The following is a 20,967-nucleotide window of genomic DNA, read 5'->3' as shown; positions in this document are numbered from 1 at the left end:
GCCACTGTGATATACAGAAAAACTTCCTGCAATAATTTGAAATTTCGTTTCTTCAATAAAACTTTATAGCCATTATCATATGCTTTGATAATAATAAATAACAAGTTTTTTGAGCTTTTAAGAGAGCTGGTCCAAGTGACACTCTATTTCAACTTAATTGCATAAAAAAATCGACCTACTAACCCTTTTTACATAGTACAATTTGTCGCCTATGTCAATTGTTGATTTGTGCTCTCATTCAGTTACATTTGGGTACCTAAAAAGATCAGCGCCGACCTGGCTGGCCAAATGAATTACGTATATTTTGGCAACAGGCCCAAAGAGGCAAAAAATTGTGGAGCTATCATAGCCCTTCTCTAAACTAAAACCTGGGTACTAGAGTAAGTAGTACATCGATTTTAAAGCCGGTTGTTACCCGTATTAAGTAATAAAGCTACATGAGCTATAAGTTTTGAAAAAATATTACGAAAAGATAGGGGACAAATCTCTTCAACAGACCACAGCAATGGCAAATGGTATAGTGTCTATGTTATCACTCTTGCGAGAGTTATAAATTCTGTAGCTGTAGTAACATAGGAACTAGGAGCCATCGCGTGCAACGCGTCATTGTTCAGGCTAGTGTCGATTTTTGCAATGTCTCAAGGGTTCGGAGAGATAGGTGAGTTTAAATGGCTAACGCGGCGATAATCTACCCCGAACCGTTCTTGTTTAGTCAGCTTTATTAAACATACAAAACAAAACATTTTTCATAAAACTGTTTCAACGATCAACTCGTGCAATTTACATGTTCATAAATTGGATATTGACACGGCTTCGCGCCCTAAGGGACTTTAGGGGTCTCGAATTTCAAAGTCGCTTTGAGGACTGTGTTTCATCCACGTTTTACCCGATCAATATCTAGCGTTCTGTATAAGGTCGTTGACAAAATTATGCCCTCTACCATAGTCGGTATGACTTTATATGGATTTGTTTATTATAGCTATTATCGAGTAACCACCCAGCGGCATGCAATAGCTGCATTAAGACGTCGTGTCTAACCGTATACCTGTAAGGAAGAGATATGGTATAACAAACCCAACAAATCACATACTCCGTAAACTATAAACTAAGTCCGCCTAGAAACGCAGAAATGGCAAAGTGGCCAATCTGCAATCACCTAGTGATTTGTGGAATACTACGGTGTATGATCTAGCCGTTTGAATAATAAACGCTCTGTGTCTCTTGTCTGTGATCAAGATCACAGTAATTGGTTTCAACTAAGCATTTTTTTTGAAGTGGTGATAGCCCAGTGGGTAGGTCTTCGACTTGACTTTCTGTGAGCCGAGTTTGAATCCACGTAGCTGTAACTTTTCTAAGCTATGTGCGTTTTAAACGATTCACTTGCTTTGTGAAAACATCGTGAGGAAACCTTCACGCCTGAAAGTTCTCCACCAAACTGCTATGGGCCCGCGTAGTGGACTACGGCCTTAACCCCTTCTCATTGTGGGAGGAAACCCGATGTAGGGGGCCGGTAATGGGTCGATATTGTGATAAAAAATAAAGCTTTTGGGATAGGTTGATGGTTTATTAAAGATTTGTAATCGTTGGCTTTGTTTTGGTGAGGTTTGGTAAACGTTGCACTTTGAGTTGAGCTCTGATCCATAATCTGCAGTATACATTGGTAGTTGTAACTAGTAAAATGCGTTTTATACTGTCTAGTATTATTCAATAATATGTAAATACAGACATGTTTAATTCGTTATTAGCTAACTATAGCCTATAGGCGTCATAAGCGGACTCGGAGTCACTAAGCGGGCAATGGAAAGAGCTATGTCAGGAGTATCTCTACGTGTTCAAGGAGTAAGAGTAAGGAGAAATAAGGCAGAAATAAGGTGATCCGTAGAAGAACTAGAATTACCGCTATAGCTCAAAGAGTCGCGAATCTGAAGGGGCAAAGGGCGGGGCACATAGCTCGGACAACCGATGGACGTTGAGGTCCCAAGGCGTTGGAATGTCGACCCCGCAACCCGATTCCAGTAAACGCAGCGTTGGTCGACCCAGAGGGTCACAACGAGGTGGACAGTCATCAAACGAGTCGCTGGAAGCAAGCGGCCAAGAATCGTGAATTTTGGAGAGCCCTACAAAAGACCTAAGTCCAGCGGTGGCCGTCAATTAGTTGAAGTGCTAATGAGGATGACGATTTAGTTTTTCAGTTGGGAAGGCAAGAGAATTTGTAAACCATCCGTTTGCTTAGTATCTCGTTGGTTATAGGTAGGCTAGTTTCAAGGAAAGCACCACCTAATTATTACATGCCAAAACAATGAGATTTATCTCATCATTGCTCTGCATCAGACCTGACCATGCCAAGCGCAAGCTTACCCATATATAAACATATTAAGTGCTGTCACATATGCCGAATTCTCGCTTACATCTTCCACGAACACTAGTTACCAAATAAGGTGGTAAAACCCAACACGAAGTTTACGATCGCATTTATGGCCGTAAACGAATTCGGGATAATCTTGCCCGTATTTACTGACATGCGTGCAATCACATTAATACGTGAAGGTCTTCGATAAAATCGATAACGGCGATTAATTTCACGATTAATGACGGATTACGTTATCGATAACGCCTGTCAAATTACAGCGTTTAGTATTTGTAGGGCCCTGTCATTGGTTGGCCATGTCAGCAACCTTGATCCTTACTGATATTATGGGCATGTGGTTGGTGCCGATGTTCACGTAATCGTAGATGAGACCCTGCCCATAAACTCAAAAATCACCCCAATACATTCAAGGTCACTTATTATACCTGTAATAATAACGTTTAATTCAGATAAAAATCCATAGCTACAACAATAACAATTATATTATTTACTATATTATAAATTAAAATTGGCCAAACTTGTAAAATATAATAAATAATTAGGAATCTTCTTACTAAGGTAAGTACCCTCTTGAGCACTTGGTGTGTGAGTGTACCAACCCAGTGCCCCATAAAGGGATTTTCCCATTTATTGCTTAATATTATCAAAATCCCGACAAAAATATGCACGTTCACTATAAATTCCGGTATTAAAGTGTATTATGTCTTGGGACGCAGAATTCAACTAGACTTTAACAGATTTTTAGCATCGAACTGCGTGGCATTTTGAGGAACTGCACCGTTACGTACAGTTGAAATCCCAAGGGCAAGAACGAAGCGTTAGGTTTTTTCGTTTCTAATACTCACCGCCAAGATTTGAAGTTCCTTTCCGTCTTCTATTTTTTTTGTTACAAAGGAGACTTCGCACCCCTAAAAACTTACTATAATGCGACATTAGGTACACATATTATAAATGCGAGAGAGGCTGTTGAAGAAGCGCAACAACCTCTCCCAACCCAGTGCCCCATAAAGGGATTTTCCCATTTATTGCTTAATATTATCAAAATCCCGACAAAAATATGCACGTTCACTATAAATTCCGGTATTAAAGTGTATTATGTCTTGGGACGCAGAATTCAACTAGACTTTAACAGATTTTTAGCATCGAACTGCGTGGCATTTTGAGGAACTGCACCGTTACGTACAGTTGAAATCCCAAGGGCAAGAACGAAGCGTTAGGTTTTTTCGTTTCTAATACTCACCGCCAAGATTTGAAGTTCCTTTCCGTCTTCTATTTTTTTTGTTACAAAGGAGACTTCGCACCCCTAAAAACTTACTATAATGCGACATTAGGTACACATATTATAAATGCGAGAGAGGCTGTTGAAGAAGCGCAACAACCTCTCTTGCATTTTTATTATGTGTATTCATAAAAATATTCATCAGTCATCATAGTACCCATAGCTACGCTTACTTTGGGGCTAGATGGCGATGTGTGTATTATCGTAGTATATTAATTTATTTATTTTATTTAACATAAGCGCTGGTAACCACTAAAAAAAGTCTCAAGTATTCTTAATATAACACTAAAAATACAATAAGACAACCAAAAATAGAAATTATTGTTTTTAAAAAAACATCAACTTATACGAAACCTATCGTAGAGAGGTGAACCAAATGAAATTGCAATTTTTCACGCCACTCATATCTGGAGGAATCTATAAAATTAAACCAGTTACCAGATGGACGTGCAAAACCTGTTCGAATACTCGGATTTCGGTGTAATCAAATCTGCATAACTTAACACCTTTCGCTGGTCACCTGGAGTTCAGGTTTAACTTGACTCAGAACTTAAATAACCCGTATCACAGGTGTTCTTTATACCGTAACGGTTTAAAGATGGGAATGGTCATCGAGTGAATTAAATTCCATCGTATCGTGAAGAAAGTATCGGAGTTTCTTTATTCGTAAAAGCAATAACAAGTATATTTTTAAAAACTGTTATTAAAACTAGAGATACTCCATTCCATCTATAAATTATATAAACAGCTATTTTGTTGTTAAATATAAACTGCTGCTGAGCTGAGCAATCTGCTGAGTTTCTTGCCGGCTCTTCTCGGTAGAATCTGCCTTCCGAACTGACTGACTCAGACTGACTGACGTTTCAAAAGTGCTCATAAACTGGGCCTACTTGAAATAAATGAATTTTGAATGTTGTAGACTAGAGTGGCGAGATTTGCGCCGTTCGCAAACCTGTTGTGAGATACCCTGCCGTTCTCTGAAATAGTCTTTTAGTCGCCTCTTAAGACTCCCAAAGGGTAGAAGAGGAGGGGTGACAACCGCATTCCGATCTGCCATCACACAGTTAGTATAGAGGTACTTCTAATAACCATAACATAATAAATACTGACTTAGCAACATTACTTATCGTTTTATATTCGCTAAATCTAGGGCACGACCTGGCCAATTGCCCAGTGTAATGTAGCTATAGAATAGAGTCTTAACAGAATTTCCCCCCGCGCATAAAACCATTTACTACGGGATATAAACTATATCTCGGCGAGGAAATGGCAAATCCGTTGGCGTAGGTTTTTTTCATACCGCATTGTTTATGAGCTTCGAAGTATATTATGTAGGTTTTTTTTAAATTTATATTTCAGTTATAATTGACGCAGGTATACTAGGCATGCAAGGAGCACGTCCTGCAACATGCCGCCCTGTGTCCATCAATTTGATACTTTTACTCTTAATACACACTAGCGGACCCGCGCGACTTCGTCCGCGAATGAGTTGCATAAAAAAAATAGTCGTATGTCCAATATAAATGATTCCGAGATTACAATATAAATGAATGCTAGCCAGATCGATTTATCGTCCCCGAAACCCCCTGTATACTAAATTTCATGAAAATAGTTGGAGCCGATTCCGAGATTCCAATTATATATATATATATATATATACATGTATGTATATACAATAATTGTATAAATATATATGATAGTAAACATCAATAAGTACTTTTGATTGCTAACCATCAAAATTACTTATTAATGTTTACTATTTTATCATCTTCATGAAATAGTAAACAGTTGTAAGACAACAACGTAAGTAGGGTAATACAATACACGAGGTGTCAATGCTGACCGGTAAGCGGGTCCGATGTCGCCGGCCGGTGCTGTGACCACATTACGCAACCTAATGGATTCATTGGCTATTTACCGCAATGAAAAATAATAGACTACAGCGATGACACGACCCTTTTTATTTTTCAAGGCGGACCCTCGCGACTTCGTCTGCGTATAAGACAATCGAGAATCTTGAATAGATCTGATGCTAACATCATAATCATCGTGGCTAGCTATGTTAATACTATTATTTTACGTGGTATACTGAGTTTATAAGTTGTCATTATTTTAGTTGATATACATCCATCTATATATCCATCCTCACAAAATTTCGCATTTATAATATTAAGTTGTATGGTACGCATGTATTCGATCATTGTCTCATATGCCTCGCTACTTGCTGTTATCTGTGAAGAGTTATGTCCTTTATCTCCCGACAATATTTATCAGATCTTCATTAAAATTATACTCTACATGTTTTATAGTATACACTTCAAAATAAAAAAAGAATTAATAAAATCGGTTCAAATTTAACGAAGTAAAATTCCCGGAGTAAACTTATTGTTTATCGGGATAAAAGGTACCCTATATGTTGACCCGGAATATCAGATACCACTATACCAAATTTTATTTAAATCCGTTCAGTAGTTTTCGCGTGATGCCCGGAGAGACAGACAGACAGACAGACAGGCAAAAATGAAATAAAAATCTGTTTTTGACTCAGTATCGATTATAAAGATAAAAAGGTCGGTCAAAATTTTCAAAATATATTAAATTTACACGAATCTTCCAGTTACAGTTTTATTATAATAGATAGATAGGTATAGATTACTAATAATAAAAGCTGATGGACAAAGCAGATGGCCTACCTGCGAGCGCCTATAAACAAAGCAACACTTGCAGGGCACGCAACTAAAGTCCTGTCCCAAGGACAACTACGGACAACAATTAAATTGCCAAACAAAGGATGACCACCCGATTAAAAAGCATTATTGTTTACACACGAAAGATATATTTCAAAATAAATATACAACAACTGTAAACTCTCGAATACAATGTATGTCATAGAATAATCTGACAAATCGACTCTACGTGATTGCAAAGGGGCGAATAAAAGTTCGGATATTATCGTCAAGTGCTGACCGCCATATTTGTTAGCATCATCATGACTTTGGTAAGAAAATATTTCACACGGGACCAATGCAGTAACGCGACTACAGACGTTTTTGTTGTTCTCAGGAATCGTCTGTAATTTTTCAGACCGCGATGCCGATTATTTGTTTATTTTATTTATTTACTAGCTGATACCCGCGACTACGTTCGCGTGGATTAAGGTTTTTTTATTCCCGCGGGAACTCGCTTATTTCCCGGAATAAAAATTAGCCTATGTGCTATTCCAGACTACAATCTATCTTTGTTACCAATTTTCAGCCAAATCAATTCAATCATTGCAACATGTTTGAGTACCAAAAATACAAAGTTACTTAAATAGCTTCTGCCCGCGACTTCGTCTGCGTAGACTTCAGAAAAATGAAATAAAATTTACACCCGTGTTATAGCTTGCTCTGTAATAGAGAAAAATAGCTGCAGTTTTGCGTTTCACCTATTACGTATTTAATATGGTGGAGTTGCAAAATTTATATTTTTGTTTGACACACATAATTTGAATTAATCGGCGTATAATTACGCTCCAATCGTGTTTTCCATAAACATCATTTTTCCTACGGAAAAATACGTTTAGAGTGTGATAACCGAATTACACGCGGACGAACTCGCGGGCGGAAAGCTAGAATGTTATAAAATAACAATTACATTATTAACAAATTATTGGTGTGCAGCAATTATTTATGCTCTTATGATAACAATTCGAGAGATCGGGATTTAAAGTAGTAGTTGTAGCTTCTGCCCGCGACTTCGTCTGCGTGGACTTCGCATGTTAAAATTTTTTAACCCTATCACGGAAACTATTTGAGTGATCGGTATAGAAAGTACCTGTCCTTTACCATAGCATAAGTTAACCAAACTTCAAAGCTGTCTGCCCGCGGCTTAGCTCGTAAACAATTTTCAATGTTCCTTGGGGAACTTCTTAAGGACTGGGGATAAAAAGTAGCCTATGTTATTATGCATGTCAAAGGCTACATGCATGCCAAATTTCATCCAGATCTGTTCAGCGGTTTTTGCGTGATTGAGTTACAAACATCCAAACATCCACACTTTCACATTAATAATATTAGTAGGATTCCACTGACGTTATATTCAATTTATTCATACAAAGTATAACTTAGTTGTATAGACTTCGCACCACTGCTTCGTAGGTTATCTTTCTAGGGTTAAGCCTTTTCGACTTGTATTGATACTGCACATTTCTCATAGAAATGTTAAGACTCAAATATGCAACGTGGCAATATACAATGTGACTCAAAAATACAGTTGTCACCACCCTTTCTCTACCCTCGGGTGTCGTACGAGGTGACTAAGGGAATACAACGGAGGGCGGGCAGAAGCGTTCTCAATGCGATCACCAACCCGTCTGCCCAGCGTGGTGATGGGCAAACCCTCGCATAGAGGCCTTTGGTCCAGCAGTGGGCTGTTACAGGCTATTGATGATTGATGATACAACGTAGGTAACCAATTTTCCCAACATTAAAATGGAGAATATACTACGACAATTCACACATCGCCAAATAGACCTGAAGTATGCTCAGCTTGTGTTATGGGTACTCAGACAACTGAGGAATATTTTTATGAATAATATACATAAATACTTATAAAATACAGATAAACACCCGGACACTGAAAATCATTCATGTTTATCACAGAAACGTTTTCCAGTTGTGGGAATCGAACCCACGGTCTTGGACTCAGATAGCAGGGTCGCAGCCCGCTGCGCCAATCGGCCGTCCGAAAATTACGATGAATGAAATTGTTCTTGCAAAGAAAATCATCATAATCGCACTGAGCTTAAAAATACCTAAAGCGGAGCACGCATGCTGATGGCACTCATATTGTAATGGGTGAGCATTCCCTGATCTTTGCGGTGCGTGAATCGAAGAAGCAAAGCGCTTCGTACATGCCAATCAAATTCAAATTCAAAAATGTTTTATTCATGTAGAGCATGCCCCAGGCACTTATACCTAAAGCGTTTACGTATTTAACATGTTACACTAATGTTAGTGATGGTGATAACTGCATTCGTTAACTTAAAACTAAAGCTAGGAGGGTTCATAACGCGCCCTGGTCTAGGATGAGCTCACAACAAACTTAGCCAGGATTTTTTGTTTTCACCATCTCACAATCGAGATAATGTTGAGCTATGAAGTTAGAGCAATTCTCTATGAGAAGAGTGAGAACATGGTAACTTTGAGTAAACAGGAAAAGTGAATAGCCAAATAGGTATTACAAATTCAAATTAGGTAGGTAGTTAAGACATATTCATAAAACTCTTTTGTATCAGCATAATATTAAAATGTAGGTAGGTAGCGGGCCTATTCATGCGATTGCTAAAGCAATTAGCGAATAGGCGAGAGTTGCTTAGAGAAACAATTAGTTATACGGCAACAATATTTGTCGTGCAAGTTGGGCAATAAGGCTTCGATGCAAGAACTGTGGGTACAAGTGAGAGGATGCAGCTGTAAATCCATACCATGCGCACAAACCCTGCATGCATTTTGATGACCTCCCCGGGACCTCCAAATTGTATAAAATTTTACAATATACAACCAGTTGATAACTTGAAGATGTCTCTTAAAAAGTTTGTATTAAACGTAAGCTTATATAAAAGTCTTGTTATAAAAAGAATAAAAATGCTTAGGTGTAAATTATTGCTGGTTGCTTCTTAAATAGTTTTAAATGATAATGTGAGATGGTGATAACAAAACTGTTGAGTGGAAAACTATCGCCCATAACCAGATGAACGATTCGCAGGGCGTTCGAGGTTTCGTCCTGCAACCTGCCGCTCTGTGTCCATCAACCCGGGGCGTAGTTGCAAAGCCTCGTGTCCCTGCAATTAGGTAGGTACACCGGCAACCACGCCCTTCAAACGGAACAATGCTGCTCAGCGGCAGAAATAAGCATAGTGGTAGTACCCAGTTCTGTCACTATTACTAAATTGCATATTATCTAAGATGGAAGAATCTTATCGCTTGGACCACCTACTACAAAGGCCTCGATTGCGCGCACCGTATGGCCCCTTCCATGTCTATCGACTTTCGAAACCAATATGATTCATTGCTGAAACAAACGCTGGCTGCCAAATATTGTGATGCAGATACCATCTTTGTTTGTTCAACCTATTTCCAAAGGGTGGGTTTGGTACACAAACATTAAGAGAAAATTGTAACCGCCTCTTTGGTCTATAGCATTTTGAACTAAAAAGTCTGTGGCTCCCGCAATTCTCATTAAAGAATGTTCGCAGGTATATTAACTCACAGCTCCTACTGGGCCTTTCGTGGGAGAGAGAGTTTCAGAGCAAAGACAAGAATACCGCGCTGTTTCAATACAGGTTGATGGGTTTTAACGTCTGTTATCATAAGCTGGTGCTCCGACGGATTAACGTGCTCTCCGAGAAATCAGTGGTTGACGCCGCCAATTTCTTTTGAACCCAGAACATTGTGTCACGTAGTTATAGACCAACAAAACAAGTATAAATAAATAAATATACTACGACAATACACACATCGCCATCTAGCCCCAAAGTAAGCGTAGCTTGTGTTATGGGTACTAAGATGACTGATGAATATTTTTATGAATATATATTATTCTTCACATTCATACAAAGATTTGCCCGGTAATGACCACGCTGGGCAGGCGGGTTGGTCATCGCAGGGCTAGACTGATCGCACCGGCGTCGCTGCTGCCCGACACCGGTCTGTGCCATTTATTCAGTCTAGCCAATTTGAAGTCGTTATACCGCCACTTGTCGGTCGCCAGAGCCTCGTCGGTTAGACGGCAGGGTGCATCACGTGCAGGTGAGGTTGGCATTTTGGGCGGGGCACATAGCTCGGAGAACCGATGGACGTTGGGGTCTTAAGGTGCTGGAATGGCGACCCCGCACCGGTAAACGCAGCGTAGGTCGGCCCCAAACGAGGTGGACAGATGACATCAGGCGAGTAGCTGGGAGCCGTTGGCAAGCGGCCCAGGACCGTGCATTGTGGAACTCCCTACAAAAGACCTATGTCCAGCAGTGGACGTCAATTGGTTGAGATGATGATGATGATGATGATTATTCTTCATTAATACTTTGAATACACATATAAACACCCAGGCACTGAAAAACATTTCTGCTCATCACACAAACATTTTCTTTGAAGTAGTGGGAATCGAACCCACGGCCGGCTCAGAAAGCAGGGTCGCTGCAAACTGCGTCAATCAGCCGTCTAAAGTATATACTGCTAACTACTTAATTAACCCTCCCGCCTATGAGAAAGGAGGTCTATGCACATTAAAAGACAAAGGAACTGAGCAAATATAAATAAAATCAGAAAGAACGCTAACGAAAACAAAGTAATACGTGGGTAGGCGAAGTGAAGTGGTAGGGCCGAGATATCATATATACTGTGTAGAATTGAGGATGACATTGTGTTTGCGAACAATTTAATTACCAGAATTTGAACGGGTGTTAAGTTTAACCAATCAAAAGGTGTAGCTTGGTCTTCATTGCAGTTAATTTCTATTATTGTAATAGTGAATATTTTGATAAGCTAGAAATTTTATCATTATATAAACAAATACGTAATAATTGCCAGACCGAAACAGAAAGAGTGTAATCTTTTGGCATAATTTGGTAGATAAAAAAATTACTACAATAATTAAGAGTTTTTAATGCCGTTATTTAAACTTTTTTATACATATTATTTAATAGTAGAATGGTTATGAATAGAAATGGTGGAATTGTCTTTTTATAAGGATGCCATCGCCAGGTGGATTACCTGGTATTGCCTCCAGTAAAAGATGTATATATATATAATAAAGTCAAGTAGCTTGTCATTAATAATTGCAATTAAAATTCATTTGATCATTTATCGGTTTTTCAACTGATGAATGCCACCTGTTGTATAATAGAGTAAGGATAGTTACACAGAGGTTTCAAAAAGTTGTCTAGACAGAGCAATAGTGGGCGAACGAGTAAAAAGTCGGAGTTGGAGTGTCTGTCGGAGTCCTCTGTGCAGAGCATGCATGGAGGCAGATGAAAAACCGATTCACGTATTGCTACGATGTAGAGGAGTAGCAGAGCAAAGCGCAGCATACCTTGACTACCCAGCATCACTCCCTGAAGCACTAGGCGACCTGGGCGGCCTGCTAAGCTTCTGTAGTGAGCTCGGCTGGCTCACTACAGAACAGCGGGGAGCCGTACCAGTGGCACTACGTACAACGGAAGGTTCCGGCCGATCAAGTACGGAGACTAGCCCAGAGAAAGAAGAAGAAGAGAAGATCTACTGTCGAGACGCTGTCTGAACGCGACGTCGGCATTTACCACGAGAAACGTCAAACTACATAGAACAACCGTGCGGTTAGTGCAGGGCTACGTAAGGACTAACAACGAACAAGCCTAAATAAGTATCGCCTAATCTAAGGACATTCCTGGGCATACATCAACCGTTCAACAATACTCAATAGTTATCTCTTGAGACTTGGTGAAATGATTTTGTTCTATAGACATCGCCTAAATAATTAAGCATTCGATTAAGGCGATGCCTAGTTTTAGTGAAAATGGCAATTACTGCCTGAAGTAGTAAGGGACCTACTTAGCCTGTATATACTATCGTGACGCTGCAGCTGTCTAGACAAAAATATATTGCATCATTTACCACGAGGACTAGGTACTGGAAGCCGCTTAGAACGTAGCGAAGTACCTACACTGTCTCAACGCTGTGTGGTCTGTCGGTTTTCACAAAGAGATTAAGGGTATTAAGAACTGTTTTTCTTCTGTATCATTGGGTATTCTGTAGATGTCGTTTTCTTGTTGGGAGTTCCAGAATCCTAAGCAATGTCTAATTGGCTAAACTGGTACACAGTGTCCAGTAGCTTCCAGCAAGTTTTAACCACGACAGCCGCAGCCGGGGTAGAGGAGGTAATAAAGCCTTTGAATTACATTTGGGTTCACCCCTCTACTTTTAATGTCCATGGATTCTAACTAGTGGTCCTTCGCGACTTCGTTCGCGGTTGACGCGACGCGTCAACCTTAAAAGACAGTCTTCTGTTTAGAACTTTAAAAAGGGGAACAACTCTGTCACATTACATGATTTTATCGAAACTTTGACCATTTACCTGGGTAAACGGTCAAAGCATGCAGTGGACTCTCTCAAAAGGAAAAAAAATTGGACCAGTAGTTCCTGAGATCATTGTTCAAGTAAACAAACAAACAAATGCTTTACCTTTATATTAGTCAAAGATAATAGCTGAAGAGTTTATTTTTTGTTTGTTTAGTTCTAGAGTACCCTCTTATCTCATGCTAATGTCTGGAACTTCAATTTTTTGCATGTAATAGCCAAATTCTTGGGGTTGAACTCCTGATTCTACTGAATAAAAGTTTGTATACATGACTAAGTTATTATCATGGACAAGTTGGGGGGAATCGCAAGTACTTAATAAAACATTTTTTTCATTACCTCTCCAGTTTTGGTTTTTTTAACACCAATCACCAATAAAATATGCCCTTTCATTTCAAATGTTTTTTTTTGTTTGCCTTGGTTTATCTGTGATCATTCATTAAAAACTATAAGCAGATGTGTTGGTTGGTTGATGTGAGGTTTCAAAAGAAGACATTTCCACTGGGTTCCATATCAAGGTACCCCTATTGGTAACAATGACATCAGGTAATTCCTGATAATTGTGGTGCAAGGTATCCTTTGATAGGATATTAACTTTGCAGTGGTAAAAATCACACTTATGATGCTATACAATTCTATAATACATATAGAACTGTATATTTGCCCTGCTTTCTGAGCCCAAGGCTGTGGGTACGATTCCCACTACTGGAAAATGTTTGTGTGATGAGCATGAATGTTTTTCAGTGTCTGAGTGTTTATATGTATTTTCTAAGTATTTATGTATATAATTCATAAAAATATTCATCAGTTATCTAAGTACCCATAACACCAACTAGTTGCTTACTTTGGGGCTAGATGGCGATGTGTGTATTGTTGTAGTATATTTATTTATTTATTTATTTACATATACAGTATAGTAGTTGTATAAATGTTAAGAACTAGATTGATTAATTTTTAGGCACACAAGTTTTTTTTTTTTAATACCTTAAAACTAAAAATAATCAATTTAAACTCACCTCTTCAATATCTTTATGAAACCGTATAGGCCGCATCAAGTAGAACTGCACGGCAAAGTACACAAAGTTTATAACTACAAAAGCACTGTTCCACACCACAGCGTCCAAATAGCACTCAATACTCCACGCCCACAACCCTGAGAACGCGCACCCCAGGATCAAGGCAACGCGGAGCCAAATCAGTCCCGTTGGGGTGTGTGGAGCCAGGAATGACAAAAGATAGAACACATTGGCTGCTTGGAAGAATATATGGTTAATCGGGCGCCACTTAGGGCAGTGGTTCAAATACAAATCCCACATGGATGGACGCTCCTGAATGGTCACGTTCACGAAGTCGTTAACAACGGAAGGCCTGGTAGTCTCCAGAAGGCCCATGTCAGTGGTGGACTCTACGTCACTCCCCGTCGTCGGCACCTCCGTGGTAACATTCTGCAAGCCAGTAATCATCCCTATCGCTAAGGCACTGAGAAACAACATAGCCCCACCGGATAATACGCTCCCTGTCCACTTTACACATCGATATTTTCTCGACGACGTCTGGCATTGGCGCGCTATTTTATCTCACTCAAACACAGCCGCTAAACTGCAGTTTTTAATGTATCTAAGTGATTTAAGTAACATGAAGGTATTAAACTATTCACTTAATTTTGCGAGGATTATGTTCTCTTTTTCTATACAAAATAAAGCTAGTAAAAATGTTACAAATTCCAAAACAATTGTTACAAAATAAAACCGATGAGGTAACGCAAAATTATTTTAAGTAAACGCAGATCAACAAATGCGGTCAAGAGTCCAAAAAAAATATTAGAAAACACTAAACAGTGAAGCAAACAATCGAAGCCTGCTGTAATGCGGAATGACAGGCAGAGGCCGAGCTGACAGTCTGACACTTGACAGAAGACAGCGATTCCTAGAAATTGACATATGTAATCACAGATGATATCATTATCTATTTTTAATGTCAAAAATTATGGAACTGTTATTTACCAACAGACTATATTATTAAATCGTACCCCGCACTCCATTACGAGGGTTCCAAACGAGTCCTGGTCTAAGAAGAAGCCCACAAAAAACTTTTGACGTGACAACGTCTTATTATTGGTTGGAGCCGGCTGCACGCACGAAAAAACATGGCAACATGCGGCGTTACCTCGCTCTGAAGCGTTCCATTTAAGACTTGAAGTGCAAGCGAGAGCGCGGAACGAGCGACAAAGAGGCACAATTGGCCTCCGCGCTCGGCAGCGTTCGACATCTGTCTCTCTCTTACTTGAGTGAGCGATGCGTCCGCGTGGACAGCTGCTATACTATAATACATATACATGTTTTCGTCAAGAATGAAGTGCAGTGAAAAGTGAATGTGGTGTCAATTGTTTATAGCAACGATGATGATAGAACTATGTACATTGTAAAAAAAAATACATAATTGTATTCATCCGTACAAATAAATGTAACTTCATCAATTCGATTGTGATTTCAATCTATCTACTTTCTATATCCATACAAAATATCTATAAAACAAATAAAATTTAAATTCCCTTTTGAAAAATGCAACCATTCCATCAGTATTCTCTTATGACGTTGTCACGTATAACCATCGTCCGTAAACCGAATTTACAGACAATCGATTTTTTTTTGGTATCACCATCTCACAATATCATTTAAAATTATTAGAAGAGCAACCTGGTTAGAGCAATAATTCACACACAAGCTTTTTTATCGATTAGGTAGTCCTTTATACAATACTTAAACGTAAATATGGCACCTTTCCATAACTTTAACGAACGAAAATGCTAGTCTAAAATGTATTTATTAACACATATAGGCGTTAAAGTTTAAGTAAAGTAATATTTTGCAATAAAATATTGTTTCCCAGACTGATTTATTTCAATTTCTCTTTTCTTCTCTTCTTCTCACTTTTTTAATTCTTATCTGTTCTATCCTATTCTGTTCTGTTCAGATATCTTCTGATCTTTTCTCTTTCTTCTCTTCTGTCCACTTCTCTTCTCTTCTGTATTCCTCACTTTTCCTCTCCTCTCCTCTTCTCATCTCTTCCCTTCTATTCTCCTCACGTCACTTCTCTACTTCTCTCTTCTGTTCTTTTATGTTGGGATATTATTTTGTGGTCTATTCTCTTCCGTTCTGTTCCATTCTGTTATGTTCCCTTCTGTGTGGCTCTTTTCTGTTATGTTCCCTTCTGTGTGGCTCTTTTCTGTTATGTTCTATTTTGTTCTGTTCGGTTCTCCTCTCTTCTACAAACTTCTCTACTCCCCACTTCTCTTCTTCTCACTACTTCTATTCTATTTCTGATATGTTCTGTTCTGTTCTTTTCTCTTCTATACTCATCTCTTCTCTCTCGATCTGTAATTATATTCTATATCTATGATTTTACCAATGTAGAGGGTATGGGCGTAAAGTTACTAAACTGGAACAAAGGCAGTGGAGATAAGAAGTTCATGTTACGAGCAGAATGTTTAACATATTTTTAGCAAGACAGTTAGATGAAAATAAAAAAAAAGATGAATGGATTGTGTGAAAAAGGATAATATGCTTATGTGAGATGTGGCTAACAGGGAGTAAGTGGTAAGAAAAAACATTTCATACCTAACCTACTAAGCGCGTGATAAGGGTGGTAAGAAGAAGAAAGAGTACACGGCATAAAGCCACGTATAATTTGGGTACTTTCAAGGCTAGAGTGAATAGGCTTCTTCTAAGCCAGCGTGCTCCAACCTTGACCTCATCATTGCCTCATTGTCGCCAAGCGCTGGCCTATCGTTAATAAAAAAAAAAGTAAATCTTAATAATTTATCTACAGCACAAGTTTGTCGGTGATAGGTGGTAGCAACTAGCACGCTAGCACATAGGTTTTTTTAGTCTGTAGGTTATATTTTTTGATGACGACTGGATTGACAGTTAATGGCAGCCATTTTTGAAATGTAACATGTCAAATCTGTCAAACAGATTAATTTGTTTAGGCTCACAGCATATTAGAAGAATTGGCGCGGTATTTTTGTAATAAAGATATTTTAAAACGTCCATTTCAAAATCAAAATGTGTGACAAGTGATACAAAATAATGGCTATACCTTGTGAAATGTTGTTGCATCCGGAACTGTTAACAAATGAGCAGTTAATACAGATAATTCAAGAGGTATCCACTATCTTTCGGTTTTGGAATAGCACGCAATTTTGCCAATTTTTTGTGTTATTATATAATTGTATTTATTTTAGAGGCATTTACGTGTGCAAAACCTGCACAGAATGGCGCGAGATGAGCTTTTGGACTTGTTTCATCAATTCTGCGTCCCGTATGGACAGAGAAAGTACAGAGATTCGGGTAGAGGGAAAATTCTGAACAAAATCAGACATTCAAACCCAGAGCCAGTTGTATTGTTTAACACGTTCAACGATAGTAATGTGAGCAGGAAGTCCCTACGCTCGCCTTGTGAGAGAATTAAGCCGCCACCCGACTTGTTGTCTTGCCATATGAAGAGGATAAAATTGGATAATAAGCTACAAAACCATTTAAGTCAAAATTTCGATATAAATGTACATAAGAGGAAGATGTCCGTTGATCTTGTAAGTTGGATGGTTGTTTGCACGCTGCATACATTGCAGTATGTCATTAATTAGCATTAAGTAATTCATTTTAGGACCTACAGTTAAACTTGAAACTTGTGTGCTGGTGCGTATGTTAGATGGAAGCCTGGTGTCATAATCAGTTGCATGTGATCTGCACCAGTTCACAATCATACTAATTCGCACATAGATATGCTGTGCACCAAGTGAGTTTGACCATATGCCCTGAGTAGGCTTTCAAATTGCATTATTGTCACTGAATTGTTTGTTGAGGCAATGGAGGACACATACTAGTAGTTTTAATGTCATTTTTACGAGCCTTATGTTGCCAGATTAAAGAATTTGATGTATCTATATTATTCAGATACTGTTATAGGGGTGATTACCATACAGGATTTGTGACTCTAAAACAAGTCCTTGATGCAAGCGAGCAAATCTTTTTCAAAGACTACTGTGTTGGGTTGGTGGTCTTTAATGATTATCATCATCACATTTGCATGATGGATGAATAACAATGAAACAGTGTAACAGTAGTCTCAAATTCTGATTGGCAATTTGGTTTTTTCAGGAATCCTGTGAAGTTGTGAGCAGTCCTCCAGCTAAGAAGGAGAAGAAACTTATAACGTGGCCTTAAAAGTCAATTCTGATGGTTTAGAAATGATCAATTAGGCAAACTATGAAGATGCCTCCGAACTAGAGGAACTTCAGAGGCTCTATATATATCTGGGTATATATATCTGGGTGTAGCTTTGATTGATCTTAATTAATTTTTCCCTTTGTAAATTTGCATCTGCCATCAGCTTCAGCCATAACCAGATTATTGATTTTATAAAATTTTCAGGGTTTTCCTGCCCTAAGTTTTGTGTGGTCCACTTAGCCCATCTTTCCCCCTGTTCTAGTATGTGCAATCTATACTGTATTGATGTATATAAAGAATCTTTGTGCCAAGTACATCTTAAATTATCCTATTTCACGGCCCTAGTTCTACACTTTGTAATTTTCATTATTTATGTTCACTGATTCTAGTTTAAATTATTTTAGGTCTACACAGAGTCGGAAATAACTTGGCAGCATTGTTAAAACATGTTCAACTTGTTGTTGTTTAATATTTATTATTTAAATTAATTTTCCCGATTGGTTCATCAAATCTTTTTCTAAGAGCCGAAGAAATTGCAAAATAAACATTTATTAATAGGAGATTATGCTAGAATGTGTAATCAAGCAGTAACCATTTTTCTGCATATCTATTTGTTTATTATATGGGCTAACTGACTTGCTAAGTTTATTTATTTATTTTAAATTAATTGTTGCCTTAATCTTTAAATAATTGAACAATTTGGGGCATGTTTCAATGCAATAACATACAATACATATTGTTAGCAAAATAATTCTAATTAATTAATTGGACATTCCTAAATTATTGAGTTTATGGGATAACAACATTCAGGCACTCATAATATTACATAAATTATTGTAAATACTTTAGATGGTAAGAATTATAATTTGAATGATTGTGACAGTGAATGTAACAGTTTTATAAGTGTAAAGGCCTTACAAATAAATGGAAAAACATTGGAATAGTTATTCAGTGTTTACTTCTTACATTCTTAACGGCCGTCGGACTTTTATTAACAAACAGAGCACAGTTTCCCTGGTTTTTTTGGCCATGATGATCCAACTAGACATGAGATATTGTAGTCCACAAGTGTGAGAAAACACAGGTGGACTCTATTCCCTCACTCATATTCTGATGGGACGGCAGTTCTTAACATGCTCTTTGGGTGCTAACAGGGTTGATCCATAAGCGATTTCCAAACTCCGGCCTGTTACTAAGATTGAAATAGTATTCATTGGCCCAACCGAGGAAAAAACCCAGAACCTTGTGATCTGCAGTTGCTAATGCTCACCACAAGACCAATGAGGCAGTCCGGGCCAACAACAAATTGCATGAACGTCAACATAGTGGAAACTTGTAATTGTTTGTCAGTTCAGCACCAACTGAGAGCACCTTTCAATGTCAGAGTGTGACAAAACACTGAACAACTAATCTTATTCCATATTTAAAAGTTCATTTCTGTATATGTCCATATTTGTAGGTATGTGTACAGTGAAATAAATGTAAAAATTCTTTATTTGTAGGGCTATCAATGGTTACTGGAACTACTAAACTGTTTTGCTGAATTTGTGTTTATGTGAAAATGTACATACTTTCATAATAATATTACAAACGTGACATTGTGTTTGTATGTTTGTCAACCACTGCATGGAAATACCTTCCATATATATAAACAGAAATATCTAGAAAGCTATATATGTGTATACTATACAGCTCGCATCATGGAGATTGACGTAGGGTACTTTTCATCGTGGTAAAATTACTGGTTTTTATAAAAACACAGACTATGATGGCAAAATAATTATTGCATGTTTCTTCTTTATCTCAGAAAAATAGAGCTTAGTATGCGCTTCGTATTCAACGAGAAAGTTATGTCTACCCATTGCCATATTCTTCTTCTTCTTCTGTTCCTGGGCCTTTTTCGCACTTAGTTGGTCTGGGACCGTCCGTTGTACGTATGACCACTGATGCGGCTCCCCGCTGGATCACTCCAGCCAGCCGAGCTCGCTCCAGAATTTTAGCAGGTCCCCAGGTCGCCGAGTGCTTCATGGAGTGTTGCTGAGGAGCCAAGGTGTGCTGCGCGTTGTTCTGCTACTCCATTGCATTGGAGCATTACGTGTATCGGTGTTTCTTCCGTCCCCATGCATGCTCTGCAGAGAGGGCTGTCAGTTATACCTAAAACGGAGAGGTGTTTGTTTAGTGGGCAGTGCCCTGTTATATATCCGTGTTGTCAAGGGAATATTCCAGAAAACGGGCAGCAGCGTCCTCTGTGTTACTACTACCATCTACTGCGATCAATAACCCGTCTGCCCAGCGTGGTCATTATGGGCAAACCCTCCGTTGGGTTTTAGTCCACCAGGGGACCATTGTAGGCTTTTAGGATGTACAACGATTCTCTAGAAAAAATACGTGTAACGGGTAGAGATAATTATGTCGTGGCGCACATGCTTGCCCTACTTGTCTCAGAGTAGGTACATTTAAATGTATTTTTTAGCATATTCTTGTGAATTGTGTCAGTGGCGTGCACTACATACATGTACAAAAGCACTGCATACCCAAATTATTTTATATAACTCGTATGGGAGGGGAATTTTTCCATTTTATGCCATGTACCTGCTTGCTGCTGTACGCCTCTGCTGACTGTACTATATGAACACATATTAATAATAAAAATATATAAAAGGTCAAGATTAAATTCTGGGATGATAATTTCAGTGAGTTTTAGCGGTTTTAAATGTTTTATGCAATCAATTTACAATAAGTAGACGTAATTTTTTTACTAAAAAAATGTATACATAATAAATAAATATGATTTACTTTTATCTGTCTGTGTTTTCCAAATAATGTAAGCACGCAGTTATTCTTTGAAAAGCGGCTAAACTTATTTTGGCTCTAGCTTTTTTATTTTTTTTATGGTAGGTAATAATTTACGGACCAAGCAACCGGTATGGGGTAAGGCAGTTATATTCAAACCCATATACCTCTAATCTGTTTCTACGCGTCTTTGTACGCTAATCGCGA

General features: G+C 38.4%; 2 protein-coding genes across 3 annotated transcripts in view; one reads left to right on the top strand and one right to left on the bottom strand.

Annotated features, from left to right (window-relative positions):
- Positions 1–14,232, bottom strand: part of LOC120629736 (blood vessel epicardial substance-like) — a 78,594-nt gene extending 64,362 nt beyond the window's left edge. For both annotated transcript variants that reach the window (XM_039898739.1, XM_039898740.1), the window contains exon 1: positions 13,756–14,232. In XM_039898739.1, the coding sequence (XP_039754673.1) occupies positions 13,756–14,232 (477 nt within the window). The remainder of the gene's footprint in view (positions 1–13,755) is intronic.
- A 2,469-nt stretch (positions 14,233–16,701) lies between these two features.
- LOC120629986 (ashwin-like) lies at positions 16,702–19,760 on the top strand. Its single transcript, XM_039899099.1, has 3 exons — positions 16,702–16,902; positions 16,983–17,330; positions 17,899–19,760. The coding sequence occupies exons 1-3, from the start codon at positions 16,828–16,830 to the stop codon at positions 17,962–17,964; spliced, it is 489 nt and encodes a 162-aa protein (XP_039755033.1). The 5' UTR covers positions 16,702–16,827; the 3' UTR covers positions 17,965–19,760.
- Positions 19,761–20,967: the final 1,207 nt, after the last annotated feature.

Source organism: Pararge aegeria, chromosome 15 (assembly GCF_905163445.1).
Source record: "Pararge aegeria chromosome 15, ilParAegt1.1, whole genome shotgun sequence".
Taxonomy (NCBI): Eukaryota; Metazoa; Arthropoda; class Insecta; order Lepidoptera; family Nymphalidae; genus Pararge; species Pararge aegeria.
The sequence above is the reverse complement of the archived record's forward strand: the minus strand, read 5'-3'. Positions and strand labels throughout refer to the sequence as shown.

Coding starts and splice junctions, on each gene's coding strand:
- LOC120629986 (XM_039899099.1), top strand. CDS start 16,828: ATGGCTATACCTTGTGAAATGTTGTTGCATCCGGAACTGTTAACAAAT. Junction 16,903..16,982: donor TAATACAGATAATTCAAGAG/GTATCCACTATC, acceptor TATTTATTTTAG/AGGCATTTACGTGTGCAAAA. Junction 17,331..17,898: donor GGAAGATGTCCGTTGATCTT/GTAAGTTGGATG, acceptor TGGTTTTTTCAG/GAATCCTGTGAAGTTGTGAG.